The 21,069-nt window shown below is 37.9% G+C and overlaps 3 protein-coding genes across 6 annotated transcripts; 2 read left to right on the top strand and 1 right to left on the bottom strand.

Moving 5' to 3' along the window:
• The first annotated feature begins 12 nt into the window (after positions 1 to 12).
• On the top strand, positions 13 to 4,278 carry LOC110371386 (COP9 signalosome complex subunit 6). Its single transcript, XM_021327614.3, has 6 exons — positions 13 to 399; positions 480 to 611; positions 713 to 864; positions 1,145 to 1,310; positions 3,144 to 3,337; positions 3,627 to 4,278. Exons 1-6 carry the CDS (start codon positions 156 to 158, stop codon positions 3,765 to 3,767), a joined length of 1,029 nt encoding a protein of 342 aa, XP_021183289.1. The 5' UTR covers positions 13 to 155; the 3' UTR covers positions 3,768 to 4,278.
• Positions 4,279 to 4,344: 66 nt separating this feature from the next.
• LOC110371351 (uncharacterized) lies at positions 4,345 to 19,744 on the bottom strand. 4 transcript variants are annotated; one of them, XM_049842831.2, is made up of 18 exons: positions 19,407 to 19,744; positions 18,824 to 19,096; positions 15,841 to 15,972; positions 15,444 to 15,640; positions 13,825 to 13,966; positions 13,440 to 13,533; positions 12,806 to 12,985; positions 12,319 to 12,483; positions 11,954 to 12,119; positions 11,461 to 11,607; positions 10,868 to 11,083; positions 10,374 to 10,605; positions 9,954 to 10,094; positions 9,727 to 9,846; positions 7,927 to 8,116; positions 6,766 to 6,999; positions 5,651 to 5,839; positions 4,345 to 5,492 (listed from the first exon to the last, which is right to left on the bottom strand). In XM_049842831.2, the coding sequence occupies exons 3-18, from the start codon at positions 15,969 to 15,971 to the stop codon at positions 5,322 to 5,324; spliced, it is 2,715 nt and encodes a 904-aa protein (XP_049698788.2). In that variant the 5' UTR covers position 15,972; positions 18,824 to 19,096; positions 19,407 to 19,744; the 3' UTR covers positions 4,345 to 5,321. The 4 variants fall into 4 exon arrangements, with proteins under 4 accessions (XP_049698788.2, XP_049698789.2, XP_049698790.2 ...); XM_049842832.2 differs by having other exon boundaries at positions 5,651 to 5,830; XM_049842833.2 differs by lacking the exon at positions 6,766 to 6,999 and having other exon boundaries at positions 19,407 to 19,743.
• On the top strand, positions 16,335 to 17,965 carry LOC110371419 (GTP:AMP phosphotransferase AK3, mitochondrial). Its single transcript, XM_021327675.3, has one exon. The coding sequence runs from the start codon at positions 16,753 to 16,755 to the stop codon at positions 17,407 to 17,409; it is 657 nt and encodes a 218-aa protein (XP_021183350.3). The 5' UTR covers positions 16,335 to 16,752; the 3' UTR covers positions 17,410 to 17,965.
• Positions 19,745 to 21,069: the final 1,325 nt, after the last annotated feature.

Below are 21,069 nucleotides of genomic sequence, written 5' to 3'. Positions count from 1 at the left end.
TTCGCTCACTCGTCTTGCTCGTCTTTGTTATACGTCAAAAACAGAAACTGTGCAGATTGTTTTCCATCGTTTATTTGTTGGTTTGCGCGTTACCGACAGGGTGCAACTGAAGTTGCACATTGTAGGTTCTATCAAGTAGTCGTTTATATCCAATAATGTCGAGTGTTGATAGAATTGATTTTGAAATGGAGGTTGAGGTGGAGAGTGCTTCATCTGGGCCGGCTGTGGATGCTCCTAACCCCACATCACCAGCTCCGCCAGCACCAGGAGGTGCTAAGAGTGTGGTGGTCACCACTGCGACCTCCGGCTCCGTGACGGTATCTCTACATCCCCTTGTGATAATGAATGTATCTGAACATTGGACTAGGTTACGTGCACAAGAGGGCTCTCCACAGATAGGTATTAAAACAACAATACATAAAATTTTACATAAACGAATTTAGATAAAACATATTTTCAATTAATGGTATTTGTTTTAGTTATTGGTGCCTTGATTGGGAAACAAAAGGGTCGAAACATAGAAGTGATGAACTCATTTGAGTTAATGTTCAGTGTTATTGAAGGAGATATCATAATTGATAGAGACTATTACAATTTAAAGGAAGAACAGTGTGAGTATTCTAACTATTCAAATTTTAAATGACCTTGGGTGTACAGGAAATAAAATAAAAAATGTCTGTTAATAATTACCCACATTTTTGAAATTCATCAGTTAAGCAAGTATTCTCTGACATGGACTTCCTGGGCTGGTACACCACGGGAGACACGCCAACTGACAAGGACATTGCCATTCACAGACAGATCTGTGATATCAACGAGTGTCCCGTCATGTTGATGCTAAACCCAGCTGGGAGGAACGGAGATGTGAGTCGACTAACTGTATTGTATTATGATTCTTTAATGATCTTTTGAATTTTGAAGACTTATATTGGGCATTTCTATTAAGAGGCCTCTTTATGTTGTCAAAAAACAAATTTATTGAAGGTTTTCCTTTAAGGTGCATATATACTCAGTGATGTACACTAAACTGATGCTATGTGTATGATAAAGAGTTTCAAAATCTTTCATTGGGCTAGCCATTTTAACCAGCAGCTGTTATTTCATTGAATTCAAAACTCCATGTGTTATTTTAATTTAATTCCAGCAACTTCCAGTGGTGCTGTATGAGTCTGTAATAGATGTAGTAAATGGTAGAGCCACAATGTTACTGGCACCTCTCACATACACATTGGCTGCTGAGGAGGCTGAAAGAATTGGAGTGGACCATGTTGCCAGGGTGTCATCTGGTGAAGCTGCACTTAACAGTTTAGGTAAGGACATTTATGTTTTAGCATTTGTTTCATGTATTCAGTCTTGTTGTCAGTTGACTGAAAGCACTGATTTTTACACGCTTTTTATTAGCTTCACCTGTATGTTTGTAGGTTTGTATGTTTGTTTGTAACCGACTTCTTTGGGCGCGATTTTGACCCACTTTAAACGGCCAGATTTCGTTCAAACTTTGTAGATTTGTTGAGGACCGATGACAATACACTAATTTGATAAAATTATTCAATTTTTAACAACAACCGACTTCCCAAAAAGGAGGAGGTTACACATACACATCGATTACTCCGAGGTTTATAGACCGATTTACGTGATTCTTTTTTTGTTCGACTCGGAATAGCTGCCAGTTGGTCCCATAGTCATCAGGTCAGGATCTGATGATGGAAACCCTGAGAAATCGAGGGCAACCTTCAAAAGTTGTAGGCATACATAGAGTAAAAACTTAACACTCAGGTGTACGCCTAAAAGCACTATTCAACTGTGAAGATTTGGAGCTGACCTGATGATGGAGACCAGAGAGGGTCGAGGGAACTCGACAACTGAATATGTAAACTACCTCGTGTTTGGGCTTAAATTATTCGTATTGACAAGACCTATGCAACAGTGAAGGTTTGGAGCTGACCTGATGATGGAGACCAGAGAAAGTCGAGGGAACTCGACAACTGAATATGTAAACTACCTCGTGTTTGGGCTTAAATTATTCGTATTGACAAGACCTATGCAACAGTGAAGGTTTGGAGCTGACCTGATGATGGAGACCAGAGAAAGTCGCGGGAACTCGACAACTGAATATGTAAAATACCTCGTTTGGACTTATATTCTTTGTATTGATGAGAACTTCCCACTTGTATGGATAGTGACAACTATTCGTATCACAAAAAGCTTTAAATAAATAAAATTTTACAAAAATATTAAACCGACTTCCCAAAGCACTAAAAAGCAAAAAAAAAATCAATTTTGTGCATCGGCCTAGAAGTCGGTGGCAAAATTAACTTAGTAACATCCATTAGAAACCGACTTCTAGGCTTTTCAATTTGCAAAATATGATTTTTGTTAATTTATATAATTTTCGTCTATAGTCGATAAGGTAAGAAAATTAATTAAAATTTTCTAGATTTTTTCTCTACAGTCGATAAGGCAGGACTCGATGTTAATTTTTATTTCCAATAATTATCTTTAGCCGTTTTCTCTAATATTGACAAATTTTTGTATACTAAAGAGAATTTTAATTCTACAAAACAAATAATAGTTTTAAAACAAACTAAAAAGTAGAAAATAAATAATAGTTTAGAAAAACTAAAAAACACACTTTTTATAGAAAAACGAACTAAAAAATAGAAAATAAATTTTAATGAATTTAAATTAAGAAAACAGTGTTAAAAATTTCAATGAATATAAATTAATAATAGTGTGAATACAAAAAAAAATATTTATAAAAAGCGTGGGGTGCTTTTTAAGATATTATCGAAATGAGAATCACTGTACTCATATCTGTCAATAAAATATTTATAACTATTGACACCATGCACCCCACGCTTTTTTTTAAATATTTTTTTTTTGTTAGCAGTGTTTGGTTAAACCTAGTTGTAGTAGCTTTCTAGGGGTTTCGTCATAACATTGCATTGTATTTGTTAAAGTATGCTTACAAAATGACCACAAATCTTAATTCATACTGAAAATATAATTCTATCTCTGTCACATTTACATACCTTTTTACCACAGATACACTTTTAAGTAGAGGTTACAGTTAAGTAACGTTCAAGTATAAAGTGGTAACTAACATATTTATACCTATAACAAGTGTATAACTATTTTTACAGTGGCAGAGCACCTAACAGCTCAGCGATCAGCTATCAAGATGTTAGTGTCTCGTGTGCGCGCGGTGCTGGCGACAGTGCGCGCGATCCGTGACGGCTCGCTGCCGCCGCGGCCGGCGCTGCTGCGCGAGGCGCGGGCGCTCTCCAACAGGCTGCCCCTACTTACTTCGCAACAGTTCCGCACACATTTCTATAACGTACGTGTATTTTGTTGACATAATCAAGTTCGTAGCTATTTCATTTAATTACCTCGGTGCGTGTACTGGGAATTATTTTGTTAAGTTCCATACACAACGTTACTTAAAGTAACCCAGATTGTAAAGGCACTCAGTGAGTGACAGTAACGCTGCCATTAATTAGCAGACAAAATATATTTAACATTACGGATATCATGCAAATAAGCAGTTTTCTATTTGGCTTTCAGAGTTAAGACGGTAATCTATTTGAATTCAAATATAACTGTTTTTTTTTTGTGTTCTTTTACAGCAATGCAATGACGTGGCGCTGATGACTTACCTGGGCACGATCACGAAGGGCTGCAACGCCATCAACCAGCTAGTGAACAGATTCAATGTACTATATGATAGACAGGGCATGGGACGCCGCATGCGAGGACTTTTCTTTTAGGGTGGACATTAATATTGCCTCTTTTGTACAGCAACTACGAAAGCATAGAGTGAGTGGAAAACTAGCATTTTTTCTTTTTTGTAACCAGTGGGAGTTTGTTTTTCCATGAATTCTATACTCAGTACTAATAAGGAACTTTATTATGTGGCAGTTGATTGTGATTCAGATCTTTGCTCTGAAAATATTACTTCCACACTAAAATGATTGTGTATATGTTGTGGGTGGAAACAATTTCAAAATATTGAAAAACTTAAGTTGCTATAAAATTAAGATTCAAAATGTAAAGTCAATAAAACAAAGTTAGGGTCTATGCACAAGAATGCTTTGGGCAACGGATTTACAATATTTTAAAGCTTGTTGTATTACCAAATTATGAAAAACTTAAAACATACAAAAAATGCTTGGGAATCAATCATGTGAATAGACCTTAATTAATTGGTGATTATATTGACATAGTGACTGATTTTATTAATTTGTAGCTACTGAAAATAAATATGTCTCATAAATTAAACAGTTTAATTAAACTAGCTCCATTTTGTTTCTAAATTCAAAAGTTACGTAAAATAATACACAAGTATGTGACGCATTATTTTTATTTTCGCATCCCGTTTGAAAATTCTATAGTTTCACTTCAAAATTAACAACTTTGGACACATTGAGATTCATGCTATGGAAGACTTTGTCAGATCAAGCCTTTACACTGTAAGACACCATACCATGGGTACCAGAACTTGTGATGTCAGTTATATGACTAACAGGATAATAATATTGTCAAGCTACATAACATGTATGTGATGGTTTAATAAGAAATAACTCGTTATCCAATATTTACAAATATGGTAGCTAACTTCGTTAGGATGATTACGTATCGCGATAGTAAAAAACTGGAATTTGGTAAACTTTGGAAACTTTTTATAAACAGTACACAGTCTTAATATTAGCACTGCCCTATAAATTATGTAAATTTATTAAAATTTGTATTAATTAAAAATCACTTTTACGTTTTTTTAATCAAGTTTATTAACAATGACTTGATAAAACTTACATTAGATAAACTTTATAATTGTACTTTAATCGATAGTTGTATAAAAATACTTTTTTAGTTGTATTTTAAATCGAATCAAACGCTAATATTGCTTTCATGTAACTATTTCGTAAAAAATATCTAAAAGTCCACAAACATTATTTAAAATAAGACACAGTTGAACCACCTTACTATTGAGTATGATGACGGAATAACATAAATGCATTAATGAGTTATAGTGGAGTGACCGAACAAAGCTAACATTGTGTCACGGAGTAGTGCACAAAAGGAGTTCCATATCCTTTACACGCAGTATAGTTAGTCCAAATTCTCTCAAATATGACCTATCACCAAAGTTCATTGGCGTGACATCGTTTGTCGACTGTCACATGCCACCACTCACTCGTTTTGTTAACTAATCCGTGGTGTGACGCTGTTTAATACAATCGAAGTCTTTGGATAAAAAACTAGTGGCAAGCACCGTAGTCGGCCGGCTATCTTGTAGCCTTGCGTCGCTGTTTGAGTGTTAGCTATGTGTCGTCAGGTATCTTCTCGATGCCTATGAGTTCGTCGAACAGCGAGTGGTTGTCTGGTATGACGTGCGGCTCGTGGAGCGTCTGTCGCGCGAACTTGAGCACGGCGCGCGCTAGTTGACCCACCGTCCATTTTCTGTCTACTAGTACTCGGACGAGCGTGTCCAGCTGTGGAGGAAAAAAATGAAGGCGTGACAATAAAAAAACACCAAATTAAGTTTTCTTCTCTGGAAAAGCTTCACGTTTTGAGGATTTAACGCAGTAAATAATTGTTCTTTTAAAATTAATTCTATCGTTTCAGTGATAGGCACATGTCTAGGACATACCTTGAACAGTTTCTCGTTCCCGAAAGTATAATAGATGAGTGCGGGCACTCCGGCCACGCTAGCAGCCAGCCATTGCAGCAGCAGTTTGAGCTGCGGGTGTCCTCGCAGACGAGTGCCGCAGCCCCAGTTGCCCGTGGCCACCGGCCGGCACGACCCGCCCGACACGATCTTGTGCGCCAACTGCGACAGCTGCGGACCGTGTAGCGATCAACTTCACTCTACATCCCCAAACTTTACTACTCACAGCCTAACCAGATTCTTACGACTGAGACTGAGTTACAGCTTGTGTCAAATAAGTTTGCTCCTCTGAAGTTAGCAATTTTATTCCCAGTAGTTTCTTTCTGTTGCGTTTTCACTAGTAGCCGACTTCGGAGAAAATTATTTAACATGCTAGCTGTACCAGTGATTTATATCTCTGTAACTCTGTAATCTGTTACAACACAATCGAATTATCAAAATTTAACTCCCCTCAAATTAAACAAGTCGGTAACTAGTTAGTGAGTAGTTTCCTTTTTTGTGTAAAGTGTGTAAAGAATCTGATACGGCTAAGGTATATTGAATTACACTAAAATAATACATGTCTAGATACGGATATCTAATAATGAATTATGGATAAAGTACTTAATACATTACAATTTCAAGCGATTAGCAATAGCTCCCGTAGTGCGTTTTTCAGTGCTACCAAATCGTTATGCATGAATAGTTTTAGCTTGCTGTATTTATTATTTTTAGCTTGCTGTATTTATTATGTCAATCGGAGGGACACTGAACACAACGGAAATATTAATTAATAGGTTTACATAAAATTTTATATTAGCGTTTACAGATGAGACGAACGAATAGGTACGGAGAGGAGGTGAAAATTTCTTTAACACAGTGCGTTTCGAGCTTACTCCACCGCGCCTCCTGCGTTCAAAGTTTTTCGATCAACAAACCTGAGCTGATCAAATTATGAGACACAAGATGCAGTTCGACCGAAGTTTGATTTAGCCTCGATTATTACATGCAACACCACAGAAGTATATGTTTCGACAGAAAGCAAAGACGATTATAATCATGTTATGTTAGTAGATACTGAGTGTTTAGAGTTAGCGACAGCCGGGTGCACGCCTGACCTTCGGTTTCTTTAGTTTTACAGTGACCGGTTCGCATTCGACGGTCTCTTCGATAGTTTCTACGATCATGTTTATCATCCAGTTCAACTTTTTCTTCCTGAGACTTGGGTTGGGCGGTACAGAGCCCGTCTCAGTGGACTTGTCCGTACATTTGACTTCGTCGCTGTGTGTCGTGTCGATCGCTCGCGTGCCCTCTATTATCTCCTCCGGTATAGATTCTTTAACTTTACGTTTCTGTCAAAACATATAGCAGTTTAGGTCGATGGTTAGATAATTTTGCTGTTAATGCCTTGTTTATTGCAGCAATTAGTTGTAATTAATTTGGAAATCCGAATGCATCAGCCTTGCAGATGTTATATATGTAAGTCGCGGTTTTTTAATAATGTTTATTACCGTAATCATTACAGAGTCGACTACATTAGACATTGGTTAACCAATCATTTTGTAAGTAGGTCCAACAGAAAGAAGATATTTTTAGCACGGGGTAGTGTGGTCCGATTTACTCGATCCTATTAAAATCGGGTTAACTTTTTGTCAGGTTGTTAAAACAGTGTTGAATCAATCTGAGAAAGCGAAAATACTATATAAATCTACAGATTATCGTGGTACTCCAGCATCGGTACAGTCTTGGTTTAGTCATATCAATGTAGATAAGAGGTTTATACGGATTAGGAAGGTAAGAAGTACGTAAATACTACCTAGGCCCCGTTAGTACCCAAGTAGAATCTGACTACTTACCCACATTGGTCTTTATGTAACTTTAATTAAACTAACGGAAAACTTAAGACATGAATACAAGACGGAGTAACTTACACCCGTTTTCTGAAAGTAAAATATTCATTGTCATCTGCAAAATGGTCACACATTCCTAAGAAGAAATAAATAATCTGCAAGATTAGTGGCAAAGGACCTTCAGAAAGTGGGTGGTTTCTGTAAATAATCATGAAATCTCATGCTGTCACGGAGAACACGGTAAGCAAATTCTTGTTTTTTGCATGTCCTGCCTATCGATGAAACGCTTGATGTAGGTAATCAGCTGAATCTGTTATATCTAAGGCTGTTGCTGTTGCTGTGACCATTATGAACCTATTTTTTTAATTGTCATTGGAATATTTGGGTAGTGTTTGAACATGTACAGAAGTAGTGCAAGTATGTACGTACGAGATGCGCGGCGAGGCGGTGCTTGTGCCTGGCGAGCTCGAGCGAGAGGGAGCGGGCCGCCAGCGCTAGTGGTCGCGGCGGCAGCGCCCGCGGCTCGCGCCCGTACAGCTCGGCCGCGTCCGCGCCGCCGCCCGCGCCGCCCACCGCCAGCGACTCCGACAGAGTGCGCTTCAGCAACGACCCCGCGAACCTGACGTGTTGAAGGTACTTCATACATTTCCCGTCATATATCTTCGAAGTTAGGTACATAGGTATGTTTTGTTTATCATATTAAAATTTCGACTATCGTAAAGTTACTGGCCAACTTTGGTCAAGTAAGGATATTTGGCAAGAACTGTATGGAAGCCGAATAGACCATTCAAAACTTCTTGTAGGTACGTATATTGTTTCTATAGCTTTAGCTTCGAAGTATTTAATACAATATCTTTATTTGCTAATCTTTTCAGATAGATATGTGTTATATACCCGGGCTACTTGGGCTCCAAACTGTAAAAAATTAGAGGAATCCCAAAATAACTGACAATCCTTGCTATATACAACATGTAACTTAATTAACGCACATCCTGAAATTAGTTTGTTCAGAATCGTTTACTGAATCGATTTATATCATTTTTAATATAGGTAATTTTTTATCCCAAAAATAATTAAAACTACGGAAATTATTGTCATATTAACCCTGTACAGTCAAAACAAAATCAAATAGACCGTTAGGGTCGGTTCATATCTAACGGAAAATGCGTCGAGCGTATCGTAAATGTATGAGCGACGCACTAACGCATCATCGGTTAGGTGTGAATGATTGAATGTTTTATCTTATATTTGTCTGTTTTAGCGTTACGCGACCGAAAATACGCGACGTATGTTCCGTCAGATATGAACCTACCCTAACTCAAAGTAATAAAGTAATAAGACTTCGTGTATTGTCGGCTTTTTCCGTAGTTTCGTTATGTTGTGTCGAGTCGAGCGGCGCGCGGCGCGATATTTGCGTGCGTAGTAGTATGACCAAAAAGTTCTCCGAGAATTGGTATAACTAATTTAGTAAATAACAATGCGTATACATGTTAAATTAAAAAATCAGTGTATGTATTATGTTCTAATTGGGGTGTTTGAGGGTGTGCGTTAATTACGTTACATGTTTATAGGTGTGACTGTCATAAAATCCTAAGAGAATTTGGTACAACCACTGACGACACAAACACAGATCTTCAAACAAAAGATTGATGTCTTCGTAGGTGGACTTTCGGTCATTGCGCCGCATTATGTCCTAAGATTATCAGACCACTTAAACCCTGCCTTAAAATCGATGGAAAAAACCTTGTCGCTAGTACAAGTTGTTAAATTGGAAGTAATTCGTCAATTCTTTGCGACAGAGAATTATGTATAGCATAGGCGAAATCGTAAAAGTGGTCATTTCAAATCTACACAAGTACACACAGGTCATAGAACTGCTGGTTGCCTATTACCTGGAGATATTTGGTTTATCAAAAACTTGTTTTGGCTGCGAAAGTGAAGTGTCTTCGCAACTAGGTCCTTCTTCACAGTCTAATATACCATTTTCATCAAGAGGCAAAGAGGAATCTTCGTGTCTGGAATAGCATTTCAATAAGACCTGACCTCTTCATGTATGGGGACAGGTAAAAGGATGCCCCCAACTTTATATATTTTATGTGCTATATGGTGTAATTCAGAAAAGCTGATTCTGAAGAGTGAAGACTTAATGGATTCAGGCAAGTCTTTTGTCACCCTATCCACTTATCGTGTAATTTGTTTCATGTGGGTAATATAAAAGATATACTTTACCTAATCACAGCCAAGTCTCGAGAGTCTAACTCTCGATTTTTGTGTTCGCCCGATTCTGAGTCGACGATGGGGTCGTTGAGCCACTGGTTGAATTGCTCGTACACTTCTTCTAACTCCGAACTAAAATAAGAAACATTTGAATCAAAATATGAACTTGACTTCAGAAATCTAGGCATTAAACTCTTGAAGAGCATTTGATAAGAAATTCCTAATTTTGGGAAACTCACGTATATTCGGTGCTGAAGCTATACTTAGAACTGTTGCCAGTTTCCTTCCTGCCGATGGGTCGGTGTCTCGGTGAAGGGTCTCCATTGCTTACAGTCTCTTTCTCTGTCAGCACGAAGCCGACTGAACCGCCTCGTTTTACCCTGAGGGACAAAGAACTTATTAATTCCAGTGTCTGGTATAAGGTCAGCGGGATGAAACAAAAAGAGAATCTCCCATTCTGTTATAAGACATCCTTTCTGACGAAGGAATTACATGATCAATTTCTCGATTTGCGATTTGAATTTCAAGATAAATGAAAAACGGGTACAGAAGCCATATTTAAGAATTAAGCAAAAACTAGGTGTAGGGTATAGAAAATATCCCTGCTTAATTTGGCTAGACAGAACTGAAAATTATGGACCTCTTCGTAACATATGTACCTGATATCATTATCCTGCACCTCAGCCCCAGATATGCTGATGCCCACAGCGTAACTAGAGCTATCAGTAGACCAGTCCCCGGTGCTGGTGGTGGTAGAATGTTCGGCCTCTCTCCGCAACGCTTCCCGCAGTCGATCAGCGAAGCTCAGTCGTCTTTCTTCAGTGGATAGCTCCTTGAGGTACTGGAATGAGTTGGGACGAGCGCTCTCGCCTCGACCTTCGTCTTCGCTACCTGGAAATAAAAGGAGTCCATTATGAAAAATGAGGGGTGTTATGTTTTCATATAGTCGTATTAATTAAAAGAACAGTCAAAGAAGTGGAATCTTGAGAAAATAATGTAGATTGGTTGTCTGAAAAAACTTGCTGTTCCCGCTTAGATGAAGTTCGTCGATCGTCTTTTGTTTTTTTAAGGGCGATTTTCTTTTATTTTGTCAAGATTTCTTTTAAGTGGTATGTTCTACTATACTACGTTCAGCTAAACACTCTTCACTCACCGTAATCAAAGCTATCATTGGCACTATGGTACTCATCATCGCTGGAGTTACAACTGGAGTACAAACTATCTTCCTGGCCGTCCTGTATGCCTCCCGTAGACCTGGTGACTGGTAAGCATTCGCCGGAGGAGCCGAGCACTATGAACCGACCTCTGCGGTTGTTCAACATGCCCCCGTCGGGAGATAACCAGCATTTCTTCTTTGTGAACTCTGCGCCTAGAACGAAGTGAAAGAAGGTTAGGTTTGTACATAAGGGAACTTTGTGAGGTATGAGGTGGTATTTCCACGAAAATGTACTGTAGGTAACTGTATAACTAACTTAAAAGTTTTGGTTCTTTTTGTTTTAATGTTAATTAACGGGTCGGCATGACTCAAGGTTCCTCGTTTAGCAGGTACTCGCCTGCTGGTTATAGGATAAGTTTTCATCTAGGTAATGGTTAATGCAATTTTATCGTAGTTAATAAATTATCAGTTAATGTACACAGTTACACACATACAACAGACAAGAAGAAAAATATAACAAATAATACAAAGGTATTTGATTTCAAAAGACCATTGAATGATTTTAGTATTCTTAAAGAAGGTACACTTACTAGGATCATTAAGGTTGAGCGTAGCCGCGCAGTAGTTCTGCGGCGAGGGGCTGCGACTGTTGTAGCTGTTCAGCGTGCTGCATGAGGAGGCTTGCTTTATGACTACCGTTGCTTCTACTTCGGGCGGCGTGTGACTGAACGACTCTCCTAAAAATGTAATAAACAATTTGAATTCTAAAACATGATTGAAAAAAAAAGAAAAACGAAACGATTTTTTGTTGATGAAGACGAAGTAATAGAAATGTGGTTTTGACCCATTGACGGTGTTGCAAAAAGACCTTAAACATTTCGGACCCATCTATTCAGAGCGGGTTTAAAATTTACTGCGAGCCCGATCGTGTGATTTTGGAGAAGTAAGTTCGGGGTTCCGTATTGCTAAGGGGCCCCGGCTAGTGAATACAGTGTCAAATAGCTCTAAGGATCCTGTTTCCACAATTTTAAGGATTTCTCTTTTATATTAGGTATTCTATAATGAGTCGTTTTTTCAACTGACCTATTGGTGAAAGCCTCCTCTCATGCCGGTTGCCATCTCTGCTTTTCATAGGCGTCTGTTGGAAAGCTAGTAGACACTTGTTGAGCTCTCGTAACACGTTGTCTTCCTCCCATTGGCTTAAAGGCAGCTTGCTATAGTCTTCTGCGTCCATTAGGCATACAGTCACCTGTAAAATGTAAGAAGTTCGCAAAAGGTAAATAAAAGAATTTGAAAACTGACATATTTATGAAAAAAAGTTGTTTATAGGTCCAAAATGATGAGGTGTAAATAAATTATGGTTATGCTGGCAGAAGCTGCTACATCAAATATGGCTTGAACCTGGTAGAAAGTTCAAGTTCCTTTTAGGCGAAGACTCTGTGTCTTACCGTTTTAGGTTCTTCAAGCAGTTCCACTTTGGTCTTCTGTCTCTTGTCGCAGATCCTGCTGAAGAGCCGCACGCCTTCCACCTTGAGCACCTCGTTATCTTCTAAAGCTTCTACCGATAGCATGGCCGGAAGCAACTCCGGCATCATGAACATTGATAGGGACTCCTGAAAAATTTATAGTAAACCAACTTAGTTCTGAAACTTGAAGAGAAAATGACTATTTGAGACTAGTCAGTTGGCACAGAGTAATTTTTAAAGAGCCGAATTTATGAAGATGAATCCAAAATCCAGATAAGTAAGAAACGATTAACTACAAAATTATGACTTCTGAAGAATTCGCAGAATTTCCTGATTTCCATTTCCTGATTGCCATATAATTCCGTAGACACAATAGTCAAAGAACAGCTGCGGAGCACATAATTCTTATGTATTTAAATAATGTTATGGGAAACCTATTAAGAAGGACTTACTTTAGCTTATGATTTACCTGTGAATCTCCATCAATAAGCGTATCCCCACCAACTCGACTGGACGCGAAGCAGACTCTGATGGCCTCGTCGTTCTCACATCTCTCCGGACGACCTTCGTGCCTCACTTGCAGCTTGCACAGTGGCAGCGTGCATTCTAACCAGTCCTCTATTGTCAACCACTGTTTTGAGGTCATCACCTAAAAAGTACGTTTGAGGATTATCTTCCTGAAAAGCAGCTTCTGAAGGACCCATCCAATCATTACAGAGTAATAAACAAATTCGCTTTTTCTGTCCCTATGTCCCCGTGTCCCTTAATACGCTTAAATCTTCAAAACTTTAGAACCGATTATGATGCGGTTTTTTTAAGAGATAGAGTGATTGAATAGGAATATAGGTTTATATATGTATAATAACATTCATTGCGCGGAGCCGGGGCGGCTCGCTAGTTGTTAATAATTACGTACTACGTTTCTCATTAATTAATTGTACCATGTTAAAATGTCAACGACCAGTTCCGAAATTCTTTTCCCAGAATACGGTCTAGACGTTTTATGAATGGACATTATGTGGTAGTATGCGGAGTATTTGCGTGTTGTACAGCCATAAAGCCGTTTAGTGGCCGTTCTAGAATAACTGGGGGTAAAACTTTACCTGTCTGCTTAATTTAATGGATCCCTCGTTGCTACTCTTATCTAACCATTCGAAGTAGTGGAGCAAGCTTTTTAATTTGTTCCTCTGTGATTTTCTGGAACAAATGAGGATCAATAAATCAAAATTCCACTTGACTGTCGTTGGAGCAATTCTGTGAATCGATTTGGTCTACTTTTCTTAATTGTTGTGTCAGTGTCTATTTATAAAGAACAACTGAAGGGAGTTTAGTTTACATTGTAGCAGAATGATGGCTTGTTCAGAATACATTAGCGCTAATTAGGTAGATGTTTTGATGTTCTTCAAAAAAATATTTGCATTTAGAAAATGAGGAACTTAGGTAACTAACTAGCTAGTCTATTTAATTGATATTGGAAATTGTCTATACCTGTGTAAATTCTTAAAAAAATGTGTAAAGTTGAAGTCTTGAAGTGTAGGGTGTGTTTTGAGCGTCCTCTTGGGGTTCGTGGAGAAGAAGGCGTGCGCCACCAGCGCCGACACAAAGTTGTACTCCAGTTCTGTTACGTCACCTAGCAACAAAGAAAATAGGAAATTCCATATTAGGCTAACAGCACTAACTGCTTGGCATTAGAAAATGACGAAAATGTACTGAGCTCAAATTAGTTTCCCATTCCTTAAATAATTCAGAAGACACTTTTCTTGCCGACTAATGAAACTGAAAACATTTGGCTTTCCGAAAGAAATGGCGTTGGATTGAAATTAACAGTATTTGCTTAGTAACAAATTAACGTAAGTAGAAACTACACGCTTCTTGAATGCTAAAATTACTGAAGAAAACGAAGGAATTTGGTTACTCGTATTTTCTTCAAGGGTTAAAGAGACGGCATTAATTTGAGCTTTTTTGCTAACAAAAACCTTTATAAAGAAAACCCGATTATTAGGACTAAATCTAATTACTCAAAGACTTGGAACAAAAGCGAAAATATTTTTAAAGGCTAATCAAACCCACGCTAAGCCTGATATCCGATATCCCAATGCGGCATTACCTACTTAGAGATCAGGTGCCGTAATAGACTACAAAAGTGGATCCAAAGAAGAACCTTTTATACGTAGGTAGGCTATGTAGGTTATCTAATACCTTAAGATAATAGTTTCATACCTAAGGATTCGTGGTAATACTGGTAATGTAAAAACCAGCATTGTTTAACTCAACAGTTAAGTATAATTTATAAATCTTCCTCCGAATTAAGTTATCTACCGATTTCCGACGTAATGCGTACATGTTTCCCGTGAGCACGATAATAATGCAGGGTATTACGCAACTGAGAAACCAGCCTAGATTTCGTTTGGCGTATAAACAATATTACCTAAGTGTAAGTCGTTACTTCTAGAATGAGAATTGCCTTCCATCCCTAAGGTACCTATAATAATGTGCGCAATGTTTGCAAGTAACCAAACGATGATTTGATGTTAATCAATTAGTCTTTTCAGGAGTTACCAAGGTAGGGGAGTATGAGTATGGAACCTTGGACGTGGCATACTTGATTATTTTATAAGGATTTGTGACCTATGAACAGTAGAATTACCTATGCACATCACCAGGCAATAAATCAAGCCACAATCAGATGTCATCAGATCACGATCAGATAAATATGAAATCTACTTATCTGCCAATATTTTGCCATGTTTGCGCAAGTTATCGTTGCATTCCATGATCCATCATGTTTATGCAATTAGGGATATTTTGGAACGTTGACGTCAACTGCCAAGCCTTTTGTAGTAGCTAGGTCGTACTTTTAATGCAACTGGATGAATATTATAAATAGGGAGCTGTAATGTTTCTATTAAAACTTAAAGGTACCTACCTAAGTAAGGCATCTGTAAATTTAATTGAGGAACTGTCTTCCCGCAGTTCGATTCTTAAATCTGGTCAATACCTAGTTCTCCAATAACAGACTAGCTAAAATTAAGACAAGTCTTATTTCTAGAATATATGTATATTCGCATTCGCATGTTTTAAATCTAACTAATTATGTAGGTACGTACTTTGTTGCTGTAAACTAAACATGAGTCCTTTGGGCGGCCGCCAGCGCTTGAGGTGCAGCGCCTTGTTCACCATGATCCTGATCGTGTTGTCGAGGAAGTGCCTCCGCTCGTCCTCCGTCATCTCTTCCTCTAGGAACACCTCCAGTCCCTTCATGAGCTCCGGGTCCTTGATGTCGTCGTCCGGATCTATACCTATGCTGTTGAGATAAAATGTGTATAATATAATGAATGTGTAATGTATAAAACTTATTATTCGTCAATCTAAGTAATTTATGTAATTGTATCAATCTAAGTAATTTATTTTCAGAAATCTACACATTATTTATATTTTATATTAATTCTAAACATATAAATAAAACAAAATATTTTTTTCTTCTTCAGACTTCAGTATACTCACTTGCACATGTCATGTATTTTCAACATGCTGGCTGTAAGTTTTGCCGGCGACGATGCCAGCAGCAGGTGCTTCAAATGACGCTGCACCGACGTCCACCAGGGAAGATCACAAGGTAACATTACAAGCGCCATGCTGCAAGATAAAAAAAACATAAATATGTAAATAATAATTCAATCTAAGTTTTCAGTATTTTAGATTATAAGTTTAAATAAAATTACACGCTTCCATATTTACTTATTTTTTAAAATTCGCGGTCTTTTTACACATTACGTAAAAATGCGTTCATGCATGCACATCTACTTAAATTCTTTGTAATGTTGAGGTTTTGAATTAAACTGTTATTAAATTACCTTCTAATTACTGAAACTGGTTATTAACAAAAATTAGCACCTAAGTGGTACCAGTTGGCAACAAAATCGATACGCGAAACATTGGATACATTTAGCTTCTACGCTAGCAAACGCTTTGAAACACGAACGCTCCCGTTACAGTTTGACGTTTGACATTTGAGAATATACTGTGCGCGGTTTATATTGGTTCAGTGTCGTGTTTTATTACGATTTTATGTGTATTTTAATTTTGTTTTACAGTAAATTAACCAAATACACAATGTCTAAAATAATTTAAGTTCAAAGTTAACGAAATCAACTAAAATCAAGCACAGTTTCATACAGAAACCGAAGGAAATATATTACGAAATAAATACAAAAGTTACGTATTTTGTGGTGACCAGTGTTATCAACTATCAAATGCAGATATAATCAGATAAAGTATTATCCAATAAATTTCGCATAACAAACGAGGTCATTATACTGCGACTGTCTGTGTCTACCTATGGTTATATGATAAACTCGTAGAAATACGCAGCGCACAATATTAGCAGTCAATATCAAAGTACAAAGGTCGGCAAGTATGTCTACAACGAGTAAATTACTAAAAACTTTGATCCTTGGCGCTCCTGCGTCGGGGAAGGGCACCATATCATCTCGAATAGTAAAGAAGTATAACGTAGCACACGTATCGAGTGGTGACAAGTTGAGGGACCACATTGAAAAACAAACTGATCTGGGAAAGGAAGTGAAAAAATACTTAAATGAAGGAAAACTGGTTCCAGATGATGTGATGATCAAATTTATGATCACAGAACTGAAGAAAGTTGAAAACCAACCATGGCTACTGGACGGATTCCCGAGAACTGTGGCTCAAGCAAATGCCTTGTGGAAGGTACAACCTGTAGATGTTGTAGTGAACTTAGTAGTGCCATTTGAAGTGATTATAGATAGAGTGAAGAACCGCTGGGTGCATTTAGCATCAGGACGGGTGTACAATATTGGTTTCAATACGCCTAAAGTTGAAGGCAAGGATGATGTGACTGGTGAAGATTTAATTCAAAGGCCTGATGACAAACCTGAGGCTGTGCGCAAGCGTTTGGAAATTTATGACAGTATTACAAGACCAGTCATAGACTTTTACAAACAGAAAGGTATACTCAAAGAGTTTGAGGGACGCACTTCTGATGAAATATGGCCTAAAGTGACCGCCTATTTGGATCCAATTTTCAAAAAGTAAGCATATCAACACACTTTTATCAGCTGTAGGCGAATACAGTCACGGAAACAATAGATAAAACTTTGATAGGAATTGTACTGGTGCTTCTAACAATAGAATTAAGTCACAAAATATGGTAAACTATTTAATGTATTTTATAGAACTTTTATAACTGTTAATTATTTTGCAAAGCAGAGCCATTTTATTCCTGTTTTACCTTATGGTATAATTTTATATTATGTACCTACCTTTATTTTACTAGATATAATCAAAGTTGTATTTTAATGCATTATAGGTAGTTATAATTTTTATTAATTTTAATGTTGAACACATTTTTTTCCAAATACCAAGATTTAGTCCAAAGTTATGTAGTGTGAGTGCAATATAGTGAAATTGTGTGATAGACGGTTAATGTAGCAAAGAGTATGTAGACAAGGAAATTGTATATCACATTGGTTACAGCCCTAGTCTTCCCTGTCGATATGTACTTATGTATTAGTGTAGTACTTATGAAGTAGCTGCTAGTTAAGTAATTGACAAAAATAGTGCCTTAATTGGGCTCACAGCAAGACACAAAGAAATTCCAATAAAGTAGTTTTAAGAGAAATATATCAAAAACAAGTTCCTTAATTGTATCACAAAAATGCCATTTAAGCTCAAATGATATCAAATCTTGTTATTGTTTTTTTTTGTAATATATATATTGATTGTTAAAGCTTATTTTACATTTGTTTGTTGAATTTCTATTTGTTTAAAAATAAAAACAATAGTTTTTATGTAAATGGTTTTTTGATGTTACCTCAACATTAGCTTAAAAATATAGAACTGTAATACATATACAAGTAAGTATGGATAGGTAGCTATACGTAACTAATATACCAACATGTTTCTGTCGTTGCACTGACGACAGAACATTATAGAATGTAGGTACACGTCTGGAAATAATCGTAAACAGCTTCAGCTCTCAGTTGGATGCACGTAATAAAGTTAATTTTCCAGAGCTGTACACGTAACCATATTGTATACGTTAGATGTTTTGTAGTAAGCTATTGTTTGTTTACGTTAATCGACATTAGTTCAATTTGAAGAGATCCGTCTGCAATGGACAGAATTACCACGAAACGTAGTCACTCATATTCATATCGAAACGGTATCATGAAATTCAAGCTTATTGCCGAAGCTACGCTAAAAGCAAATATGTATTACATAGAGACTCATCAATTTACATACAAGGACAAAAACCGAAACGCAAAGTAGACATTCAGAAAATATACCCAGCAATAAAGTTGATGAATATCAGATACGGCATAGCATGACGAAGACAATAAATTCGGAGAATTATGAATACTATCCGAAACTTATAAATGCGTCCATGACTATGCGTTCCAGAAAACTACACATCACATCTTTAGTTAAGAATAATGTATTCAGTTACCTTATAGCGAATGCGTTGCAATTCAGGCACAATGATTACTTCGTAAACACTATAATAACACCATCAGTCACTGTCGCCTCGCGACAACCGGCTTCTTTTTACGCACTTTTCTCATTATCTACAAGGAAACCGTCCACTGGTATTCTTTAGCATGTAGAATATCTTATTGCTTTTCTATAAGACAGAAATAGTGTAGGGAGAAACGCGGGCCGGCTGCGGGCAGACACGAGCGCGCAAACCCCGACTATTTTTAGCTGCTTTCGTGCATCGGCGCTGAAATTAGATTGTAAATAAAAAGTTTGGGTTAACAGGAGTCGAAGGCCTCATTATTTAGTCTTGTAGGTCATCACTTAAACCAACACCTGAAGGGTTTCAGCTTAATCTGTAATTAAAGTTTCCACGTTGTTGAATCGGTTCGAGTAGCACTTTCGGAAAGTTAGGTATTCCAAATATCTCGCTTCATGGTCACAATAAGTAGGTTATACGCTTATTTATAGTATTTTGCGATTTTACATTGTCATGAAAAGCTTAAAGTGAATTCGACACAGTAAACAAAGAGTTCGGGCAAAACTTTTAAACGTACCTAGCATCGTCCACTGATACAACTGAAGCTTCGTTGCTGATTTAAATGGGTCCTAGACCAGATTTAAATACTACTTATGAAAACGTTTTCAGTTATTTCCAAAATAATCTAGCGCGAAACCACCGCACTCGAAACTTTAACAACTTTTAACTCACTGTACGGAATTAGAACATTGATGTATCATTGAACGTATGTACCAAATTAATATTTGTAGCGTTTTCAATAATATCTGATCCCGACGCCAGAGCTTTGAGGTTAAGCGATCGGTGTAAATAGAGGAGCGGGGAGTGAAGTGTACGAGCCGATCGACGAGCCAGGCTGTACTGACGGCGTCGGGCCGACTTTCACTGGGGGGTGAGTACCCTTGCCCTGCCGGCTGTCGCACCCTCCACCCTCGGCAGTGACGTCACTCGGGCGCGTCACGACCTACGACGCCGTACGACGCCGCCACCCGATGCTCAATACCCCGCTCCCTAATAGCACGCCTCGTGAAATGTCGCTGCTGCTCCCGAAACGTTACGTAAAATGAAATATGAAAGTACCCACAGCCTGCGTCAGCACACTACATCATTTTCATACGGTTAAGGTCGTTCTGTGCCAAAATTAAAGGGCTCTACAGTAGCTTTAAATGCCTACTGCTCTCTTTGAGATAGAGTTTTGATTGGATTTTGAGTCTCGCTATCTATTAAGTATACACAGCTTAACATATAGTCAGTCGTAGCTTTTATGGTTTATGTAAGAGGTAAGTGTGTAACACGTAGATACCTTATTGAAATAAAAAAAAACAGGCCAGTCGCAAACGTCCCCACTAGGAATCAGGCAATAAGGAAAATTGCAATACGAAGAGGTTTCTGATATTCATGAAGAAATAATTATGTCCTTAAAACTTCCCATAACTAAGTTCTTTTGCAACCATACTGGACTGCAACTATTTCACGATTAGACTCTCTTATTAACGCTTGTTGATTGTAGGTATTGTTTATGTAGAATGATCACATCGTCGCTTACCACCAGACAGGTCAAGCGCGTGCAATTAATATACAAAAATATTTGAAGTCTCAAAATACAACAGCTTACAAAACCCACTGAGATCGTGTATATGTTCGGTACCTACTTAGAACCTACATGGTTAGAAGAAAAGTTTTGAAAACTCGGTGATCAGGGTTTGAGCACACATCTTGAAACTCTGACCGTTCACCAGCGGCAATCCTTTCTTATCCATAAGCGTGGTTCGCAGTCCGTAGCTGACCACGAACTCTCAGGATATGAGAAGCATCCGACCATTTCGTCTAATGCGCATGCGTGGATGATGTGATATCCTGTCTCTTTCATTTTTGCCGAACATATCAGATCTCCTACTAGGTTCTGTGAGCCTAGTACACTGGCCGCCCGAGAAAAGTTGTTGCCGCCCTTAATGGTCCACGTTGGGCGGGCTTGGGCGGAGCGGCAATACGCCTTCAGCAATCAGTTTGTTGCATTTCCTAACTTGACAGCCATCGTGTTGTGCGATTAGATACAGATGTAACAAGAGCGGGACTCATTATGGCGTTATTAATTTTTGCATTAATCATAGACTTACTTTCGAAGACATAAAAAGGTATGACACGGTTATTTACAAATGGCTGATTAATTATTTATTTGGCAAAAGTTTTTCTCAAAGGTA

The sequence above is a fragment of the Helicoverpa armigera genome, chromosome 5 (genome assembly GCF_030705265.1).
Source record: "Helicoverpa armigera isolate CAAS_96S chromosome 5, ASM3070526v1, whole genome shotgun sequence".
Classification (NCBI taxonomy): domain Eukaryota; kingdom Metazoa; phylum Arthropoda; class Insecta; order Lepidoptera; family Noctuidae; genus Helicoverpa; species Helicoverpa armigera.
Note: the sequence above shows the minus strand (reverse complement) of the source record. Positions and strands in the feature narration are given on the sequence as shown.